The sequence below is a fragment of the Pteropus alecto genome, unplaced genomic scaffold (genome assembly GCF_000325575.1).
Source record: "Pteropus alecto unplaced genomic scaffold, ASM32557v1 scaffold41, whole genome shotgun sequence".
Taxonomy (NCBI): Eukaryota; Metazoa; Chordata; class Mammalia; order Chiroptera; family Pteropodidae; genus Pteropus; species Pteropus alecto.
This window is the reverse complement of record NW_006430464.1, coordinates 1,038,701-1,047,595: the sequence shown is the minus strand read 5'-3', so window position 1 is coordinate 1,047,595 and position 8,895 is coordinate 1,038,701. Positions and strand designations below refer to the sequence as shown.

Sequence of the window (8,895 nt, the reverse complement as noted above, 5' to 3'; positions counted from 1 at the left end):
AAAAAAACACCAGGATATTTTGGATCGGTTGGGCTGCAATTAGGTTTGGATAACAAAACAGCCACTGGCTGGATGCTTAGATATGCCGGGCACCCCCCTTCCTGACTCCTCACACGCTTCAAAAGAAATACGAATAATTTTCCCCATTTTCTGGGTAGATTGACTGAGATTGAGAGCGATGCGAATTGCCCCCAAACTGTTGCAATTCATCTTTAGTCTACTTCAGCCTTTTGCACTGTCCTAATAGTGAAAAGTTAAAAACAACTTTAACATCTGCAGGAATATACAAAGCTCACACACACTGGTCTCCTTATTTTAGCCAGTGAACTGTTGTTCTCAATTTACGGTTGAAGAAACTGAGGCACGGGGAGAGTAAATGGCGTGGCTGGACATTACACAGCCAAAAAGTAGCAGAGACCTGTTCAGCCATCCCCCAATGCCCACGATACCCACTTGCTTTATCCATAAAATCCTCAGATGGAAATGTCCACAGCTTCAAGGCCATGGCAGAATGTACAAAACAAGCTACAAAAAGCAGGAATCGTATATTTCCATTTTTAAAAAAAATGAACATATACTCAACATACTCAACATAAATCTGATTATCATGTGAGGGGAAGACATTGGAACAATTTCTGTCTTCTACCTGTTTAAGTATTGAGTTTTCTTTAAATGGTATTAGTTGTGTCTTTTCAGTAGGAGGATGCGCTTTTAAAAAAAAATCATCAAGTTATTTAAAAGATATTTTTGTTCTGGGTCTAGGTTTGTAATTCGGCTTGATTTAAACTAACAAGCAGCGCACCTCCAAAGTCAGAAAATTTATGACAACTCGAAAACGACAAACGTGATTTAAATCGGCCCTGTGCGAAAAGAAACTATAGCTGGGGAAATTTATGTCAAGTAAACTTTCTGCCGGGAGCCCAGAGGAGCGCAGGGAGCGGGTGAAGACGGCGCGGGACTGCCCACATCCGACCGAAGGAGGGCGGAACTCTTCCGCCGGCCCCCAGCGGAGCGACCCGGGAGAGGAAACTTCCGGCGAGTACAGGACTTCCGTGCGGGGCAGCCGATTTGGTTAGTCCTAGGAGGACCGGAAGTCCGTCACCGCCGGCTCCCCGCCTCTTTCCGGAAGTGACGCACAGCGGGGTTGCCGGAAGAAGTGGCGAAGTTACTTTTGAGGGGACCCGAGAGGCGGCGCCGTGCCAGGGGATACAGAGGAGGAAGACGAGGAGCGGAGCAAAGGGACGGAGGCAGGTGCACCCGAGTGTGGGGAGACGCGGGCGAAGGCCCGGGCCGGGGCTTCCCGGAGTTCCCTGCGCTGCTCCGCTCAGCCTCGTCTCTCCTCCCTCTCCCTCCCCTCCATAGCTCGCGTCGCCCCCGGTTGTTTCCAGGGCAACGGGAGTGGGAGACCCCGCGAGAGACCGCCCACGAGACCCTCGCGCGCAGCCATGAGCCCCGCCCCCCACTGGTGTTCGGAGCGGGGCGGGACTTGGAGTGAGGTGCGGGGGCGGAGCCTGATGGGAGGGTGCGGAGGCGGGGCTTAATGGGAGGAGATGGGGCGGGATCTGCGGGGGGTGGTACGGAGGGAGCCGGGCAAAGAGCTGGGGAGGCGCAGCATGGGGGTGGGGGGGAGTGACAGTGGAACCTGGAAGGGATCGGTGGAAAAGTTGGGGGCGGAGCATAACAGGAGGAGGCGGGGTCACGACGAGAGGCGGGTTTGCTGCTTTGGCAGAGTGGGACGGAGTAAGAGTAGGTGGGGTGAAAGTGGGAAAGGGAGTGAGGGCGGAGCGGGATTGAAGCTGAAGAAGCAGTACCTGGAGAGAGCAGGTGGGCGGGACCTGGAGCAGGCAGAGCCTTAAGTAGGGGCGGGGCCTGGCGGAGGGTGGGGCTTGAGGCCCGTCCTGGAGCAGAAGGGGGCGGGTCCTGTTAGAATTGGAGGCGGGGAAAAAAGTTTTAAAAGAATTGGAGGGGGGCTTTGTAGACTGGCGGGGGCTGGGGGTCTGTGTGCAGTGAGGAAGGTTTGGGACTGGCCACGTTCTGGGACAGTTGGAGTCTGGGAGAGATGGAGAAGTGCTCCCCTCAAGACCTATGGCTGAGCTAACTGGAACCTGCCTGGCCTCACAAGGCTCAGTCACCCCTGTATTTTGCAGACTGCTCCGTGACCCCACCATGTCCACCCCCACCACGAGTTCCCAGGACACCCCCTTGCCCGGTGAGCAGTGTACCCCTCCTCAGCTCACTGCCCCATCACACAGTTGTCAGGAGAAACTCACTGTGCCTCCCTCTCCCAGGAAATGTACCCCCTCAGCCCAGCGCCCCCTCTTCTAAACCCGTGGTAAAGGAGGAGCGTCCTGAGCCGTGGCCTGGGGGTCCGGACCCTGATGTCCCAGGTGCCGATGGGGCTGGCTCAGCATGCAGCGTGGGTGAGCTGGGGCCCAGAGACAGGGCCTGGGAGCTGGTATAGGGCTTGGGGGTGGGACCCAGGAGGGGACAGAGATCAGAAATGGCGATAGGAAGCTTCGGTTTCTTGTTGATTTTTTTCTTCCGTTCCTCTTTGGGGTTCACTGACATCACACATCTTTTCCTGTGAATCGTCATCTTCCTGGGTCACCTTCAGTACGCTGGCCCTTTGCCTTCGCTGTCACGGGCCTGTCTCTCTGGCTTCCGTTTCTCTCTGTGGCTCTGTCTCTCATGGCTTCTGTCCACCCACCCCAGTCACCCCAGACCCAGCGGAGGAGCCAGAGCGCAAGCGAAAGAAGGGCCCGGCACCCAAGATGCTGGGCCACGAGCTGTGCCGCGTGTGCGGGGACAAGGCCTCCGGCTTCCACTACAACGTACTCAGCTGTGAAGGCTGCAAGGGCTTCTTCCGGCGCAGCGTGGTCCGCGGCGGGGCCGGGCGCTACGCCTGCCGGGGCGGAGGGACATGCCAGATGGACGCCTTCATGCGGCGCAAGTGCCAGCAGTGCCGGCTGCGCAAGTGCAAGGAGGCCGGGATGAGGGAAGTGTGAGCGTTCCTTCTGTTGGAAGTGCTCCCTCTTCCCCGTGTGAGAACAGCCCAAGCAGGCTTCCTAGGGGCAAGGCTGGCCCAGGGCCCAGAGGCCAATGGGATGACTGAGTGCTGTTTGTTCTGCCCCTAGATACAGCAGCAACAACAGCTGCAGCGGATGGCACAGCTGCAGCAGCAGCAGCAACAGCAGCAGCAGCAGCAGCAGTCGCCACCCGTAGGGCCGGTGGTGGGCAGCAGCTCGGCCTCTGGGCCCGGGGCCTCCCCCGGAGGGTCCGACGGGGGTGGCCAGGGCTCCGGGGACGGCGAGGGTGTCCAGCTAACAGCCGCGCAGGAACTGATGATCCAGCAGTTGGTGGCGGCTCAGTTACAGTGCAACAAACGCTCCTTCTCTGACCAGCCCAAAGTCACGGTACTGCCCCTCCTGCGACCTGGAGCCATGACGGGCCTGGCGTGGGGACGGAGGGGGCACGGAGGGCGCACAGAGAGCAGGGTGGTGGAGAGGTCGGTCTTCCAGGCTTTGCCTCGGTGCCCCCGTGCCTTGGGCTTACCTGGGCTTATTAGAGGAGTCCTGACTAACCCCGCCCCCACGCCTGTCCTAGCCTTGGCCCCTGGGCGCAGACCCCCAGTCCCGGGATGCCCGCCAGCAGCGTTTCGCCCACTTCACGGAGCTGGCCATCATCTCGGTCCAGGAGATTGTGGACTTCGCCAAGCAAGTGCCTGGCTTCCTGCAGCTGGGCCGCGAGGACCAGATCGCACTCCTGAAGGCCTCCACCATCGAGGTAATGGCCAGCCGCCCAGCCTCCGCTAGGCCCTTCCCTCCCGCCTGCGAGGAACCCCAGACGTGAGCCCCAGGATGGATGCTGGGAGCGTTGGGACGAGCAAGACTCCTCCAGTCCTTGCCCTCGTGGGCATGATGTTCTGCAGGGGCGTGTCGGGATACTAAACAGAATAGAGCCTCCCACCGGCCAAGGAGAGAAAGGAAATGGGCTGAGGCTGAGAATAATTGAGGATTGGGCTGGAGGAACACACTTTAGAGAATTTTCCCAAAAGGTTATTCAGAGAAGTTGGCATTTGAACCGAAACAATGGTGACAAATCAAGATTGAGTGCCTAGTGTGTGCCAGGTTCTACTCCAAGTGCTGGGCACATGGCAGTGAACAGAACAGACAGAAAGCCCCGCTCCTGGACCGTGTGACCAACTGGGGAGGCTGTCCTGAGTGGAGGGTGCTGGGCTTGCTGAGCCGCGAGGAGTGAGAGAACTTGGCATGTCCACTGTGCTGACTGCAGGCTGGTGTGGCTGCGAACGGGGGACAGAGGGGTGACGGAAAATCCCGGCACGATCAGGCCCCCCATTCAGGCCAGGAGAGGGGGGACGTATGGCTAAAGGGTCCTGGATTCCTCAAGCCCTTCTCCCCGTTCATTCCCCTCTCTGCTGCCGTTAGATCATGCTGCTGGAGACGGCCAGACGCTACAACCACGAGACGGAGTGCATCACTTTCCTGAAGGACTTCACCTACAGCAAGGACGACTTCCACCGTGCAGGTACAGCCACGCAGGCGGGGCGGGCGGGGGGCTGCCGCCTGGGAGACCCTGGCCACTGCGGCCGCCTCAGCCCTGTCTGGGCCTCTGTTTCTTCACCTCCAGAGAAGGGCGAGAGTTGAGTCAGCCTCACAGCGAGTTACGAGCGCGTTTCTGAGCGCAGTGGGGGCAGTGCAGGATGGGGCGGGGGTGGCGTCCCTGCTCGTCCGTCGGGCGTCCTGGTGGGAATTAAGACACACTCTCCTCCCACACCCTGAGTGCACCCAAGGGAGGCTGGGTCTCATTAGTCTGCTGGGAAGTGTACAACCTACCCAACCGTATAGGCCGTCCTTAATCTCTGCTGTCCAAGAATCTCTCAGCTGGGCTGTGACCTAGCCTTCTGGAGGTAGTGCAGACGAGCCTCAGTGGCTTTCTGGGCCTAGGGCTTCACCTAGGAAAAGGGAGATGGGAATAGCATTGCCCACCAGGGAACTGCCTGTGCAAAGGCCCTGAGGTGGAGAGAGCTAGACGATTTTAGGGAATTACACAGCAGCTGGAGCACAGAGTAAGGCTGGAGAAAAGGTCGGGGTCTCACTACTTCCCTGCATCCTCTGCCCCCGGCACAGCGTAGGCCTCAGTTGTTTCCCTAGGATATTGCAGGGTTTCCTCGCTGGGCTCCCACCTCCACTCCTGCCCCAAAGTCTGTTCGCACAGCAGTCAGAAGGGTCCTGTGAACCCCCAGGCCAGCTCACAGCCCTCCTCTGCTCAGAACGCCCCATGGTGCCCGTCCCCCTGGGAAGGAGGCGTACCACGGGCCCTGCGGGGGCTGGCTCCGGCCCTTCCCTCTCTGCCCCGTCTCCTGCCCTTGCCCCTCCATCACCCCTCTCCAGCCACGCTGGCCTCCCCCCTCTCACTTGAAGCCAGGGAATGTGCTCCCCCTTCAGAGCCTCTGTGTTTGCTGGGCCCTCTGCCCACAACTAGAGCGACCGGCTCACCCTGTCTTGGCCAGTTCTTTTCCAGTTTTAACACTGATTGTCTCGTGGCTCAGAAAGCCACTGAGGCCTGGGCAGAACAGATGGTGGCACCCTACCCGGAACACTCACGTCCTCATAACTCGCTCCCTCCCCTTCTTCGGGCCCCTGCTCAAAGAGCACCCTACAGTGAGGCCTTCCTCCCGTGTCACCCTCCTGTGACCACCTTGTGTAAGATGCTGACGTGATTCTCAGTGGTCCCCGTTATCCTTCTGTGCGTTACCTTGATCTACAGAACTCCCCATTGTTTCAGAGGCTGGATAGGTTACTTACAGCGTTGCCTCTTACCTGTTCCCTCCACTCCTCAATGTAAGTGTCACAGAGTGTGGATTTTGTAAACAGCCCTATCATGGGCCTGGCACATAGTAGGTGCCCAATTAAGTTTTTTTTCTTTTTTTTTTGTTTCTTGTTTTTTCCCAGTGAAAGTTTGATGAATGAATGAATGAATGACTGAGTCACACTTAGGAATGAATTTGGGCTTTACCCTAGAGCAGTAGAAGCCCCCACAGGGGGTGACACCATATGACCTGTGCTTAACAGTCTTTCCTTCTCCTGGGGCGAGGTACCAGGAAGCCAGGAGGAGGTGACGCTGGGGATGGGGATACTAGAAAATAAATAAGTGCCCGCGTGGGCAAGGTTTACGGCACATCCCGTGCCACCCACTCTCACAGGCAGCGGGAACAGGCGAACAGAAGTGACGAGCACTGTGACAGCTGCTGCTCTCACCTTACTGACAGCAAGCAGCGTCAGGGCCTGGGTCTGGCTCAGGTGGGCGAGCGCGTCACACAGCCTCCCCCCCACTGCAGGCTTGCAGGTGGAGTTCATCAACCCCATCTTCGAGTTCTCGCGGGCCATGCGGCGGCTGGGCCTGGACGACGCCGAGTACGCCCTCCTCATCGCCATCAACATCTTCTCGGCCGACCGGCCCAACGTGCAGGAGCCCAGTCGCGTGGAGGCGCTGCAGCAGCCCTACGTGGAGGCGCTGCTGTCCTACACGCGCATCAAGAGGCCCCAGGTAGCGGAGCCCGGCCCTAGGCCGAGCAGGTGCCATCCTGGGGCGGGGGGAGCAGCCTTGCGGACCCACATGCAGATGGGTCCTTCTTCCTCATCTGAATCTGGATGTGTCTGACCCTCTCGTCCCAGCCCCCCCACCCCCGATACCCCTCTGAGCTCTGGCCCACGTCCTCCCAGCACACCCTGTCTTCAGGCCCCTGGCCCAGGCATGGGTGGAGGGGGTCCCCATGCTCTGGCCACCTGCTCCCTATGCTGGCTCTCCTGGTTCGGCCCGGGGACGGAGGCGCCCCTGTGGTCCAGGTCGGCTGCTCAGCGCCTCACGGGCCCGGCCTGGCTAGCGCCCACCTGCTTCCTGTGCCCGCAGGACCGGCTACGCTTCCCTCGAATGCTGATGAAGCTGGTGAGCCTGCGCACGCTGAGCTCGGTACACTCGGAGCAGGTCTTCGCCCTGCGGCTCCAGGACAAGAAGCTGCCGCCTCTGCTGTCTGAGATCTGGGATGTCCATGAGTGAGGGGCCCCACCCTCCGACAAACGGACACTGACACTCCTTCTTCCTCCTGGGGCGGGAAGGGGCTGGGCCTGGGGTCCCACCCTGTGGCTTGGAGCACAGGCCCTGGCCCTGCCAGCCCTCAGCCCTCAGGATAAGCCCCTGTTGGGGTCCAGGAGGCTTCCTTCCTGCCCACCAAGTCTTCCTGGGAGGTGTGGGTGGGTCATAGGTCCCAACCTCTGACCTCCCTGAGCACTCTCAGCTGCCCTCCCCAGCCAGCTTACACTGAAGCCCACTGCGCAGTGCACCTTGCACAGGGGGAGGGGACGGCCCATGGCTCTCCCCCCAGCCTGAGAGACCACAGGCTCCCCCCTCCCTCTGCTCCTTTTATTTAATAAAATCTAAAAAAAAAAAACGGACAAAAATAGGAAAATAAAATATGAATAGAAATCTGCTCTGAGCCAGAGTGAGTCTGAGATGGACAGGGGACGGGCTGCCAGGGTCCTTGTCACTGGCTGGCGGTGGGGGGGGTGCCCAGGGTGGTGTGGCCAGGTGCTGTGAGGGTCCGAGAGACGCCCCTGATGGCCTCAGGTCACCTCCCTGTACGAGGCGAGTTGGAGCCTGCGCATGAAAGGCAAGGAGAGTTTAAGTGGACGAGGGGACTGGGGTTTTGCTCAGTCAACAAATACTTGGCCAAAGCCGCTTGTGGGCTGGGCACTGTGGCCATCCTGGGGACACAGATGTCGGGCATCTCACAAGTATGTCTGGAGCACTTTCTACGTGCCAAACATAGTTTTAAGCACTGGAAGCAGCAAAAGACTCTCCTGAGAGGTGGCTACCAATTAGGGCTAGCAGTGGGGGTTGGATGGGGACAGCTAGAATGTCAGGGAATAGGGACTTTAACAGGAGTTATGTCCTAAACCATGAGAATCAGGGTCCTGGCCCCCAAGTTTAGGAAGGGCACGTGCTGGGTCTGGAAGGTGAAAGGTCCTGGAGTTCTCGTAATCCCTCCTTCCCCTTTGTCAGGCCCTTAGGGGACACTGAGGTGAGCCAGATGGACACTTGTGGTCCAGGGTGAACAATGGGACGTTGCTGGGAGCGATGGGCTGGGTACTGAAGTTTATTTTTTTAGGGTGGGAGAGGGGACGGCAGAAAGAGTGGTCAAAAGCGATAGCTCCATTCCAAGCAGTGTGCTCGCGCCCCACAGGCGTGCCCCACAGGCGTGCCCCCGCCCCATGCTGAGTCTAGCTGACAGATGGGGAGACAGGCCGTGAGCCTGGGACTTGAGCGCGGATCGCCCAGCCTCAGCAGAGAGGGCAGTCATCAGACCGCCGGAGGAAGGGTGTCGGTGCTCAGCTGGTCTCCGAGTGGCCTGCGGCGGGAGGCGGGCAGGGAAGCTGGGGATGCTCGCACCCGGGAGGACGGGGGCGCGGCGTGGCTCAGGACTGCTGCGCGCGCAGCTCCCAGGAGGCCGCGCGGAGGCCGCAGGAGAGGGCGTGGCTTTGAGTCGCTTGCGTCAGTAGGGGGCGGGGTTTGTCGGGAAATTGTCCGCTGGGGGTCGAGGCCGCACCGCCCCCTGGTTGGAAAGAGGGGGCGTGGCCCAGGCTGCGGGGCGTGGCCCAAGCTGCGGGGGGCGTGGCCCCCTGACGGGCGGGGGGCGTGGCCCGGCCCGGCGCGCAGCGGCTCTGGACCTGCGCGCGCCGGAGTCAGGGGTCACGGCGGCGTAGGCTGTGGCGGGAAACGCTGTTTGAAGCGGGTGAGTAAAGGGAATTGCGGGGGACTTGGCCTGGCGGGACTTGGCTCGGAGGAGCCAGGCACGAGAGGGGTGTCGTGGGACGCCCG

At 59.8% G+C, this 8,895-nt stretch overlaps 2 protein-coding genes across 2 annotated transcripts in view; both read left to right on the top strand.

Moving 5' to 3' along the window:
- The first annotated feature begins 1,121 nt into the window (after nt 1-1,121).
- NR1H2 (nuclear receptor subfamily 1 group H member 2) lies at nt 1,122-7,503 on the top strand. The gene is given in 10 exon segments (XM_006905007.3): nt 1,122-1,251; nt 1,363-1,496; nt 2,148-2,209; nt 2,289-2,420; nt 2,713-2,999; nt 3,114-3,413; nt 3,604-3,783; nt 4,446-4,545; nt 6,359-6,567; nt 6,931-7,503. Coding segments are annotated over 8 exon segments (1,398 nt in total). The 5' UTR covers nt 1,122-1,251; nt 1,363-1,496; nt 2,148-2,166; the 3' UTR covers nt 7,078-7,503.
- Nucleotides 7,504-8,714: 1,211 nt separating this feature from the next.
- The window catches only part of POLD1 (DNA polymerase delta 1, catalytic subunit), a 17,939-nt gene continuing 17,758 nt past the window's right edge, over nt 8,715-8,895 (top strand). The window contains exon 1 of the mRNA XM_006905006.3: nt 8,715-8,809. The gene's annotated coding sequence lies outside the window, so the exon portion shown is untranslated. The remainder of the gene's footprint in view (nt 8,810-8,895) is intronic.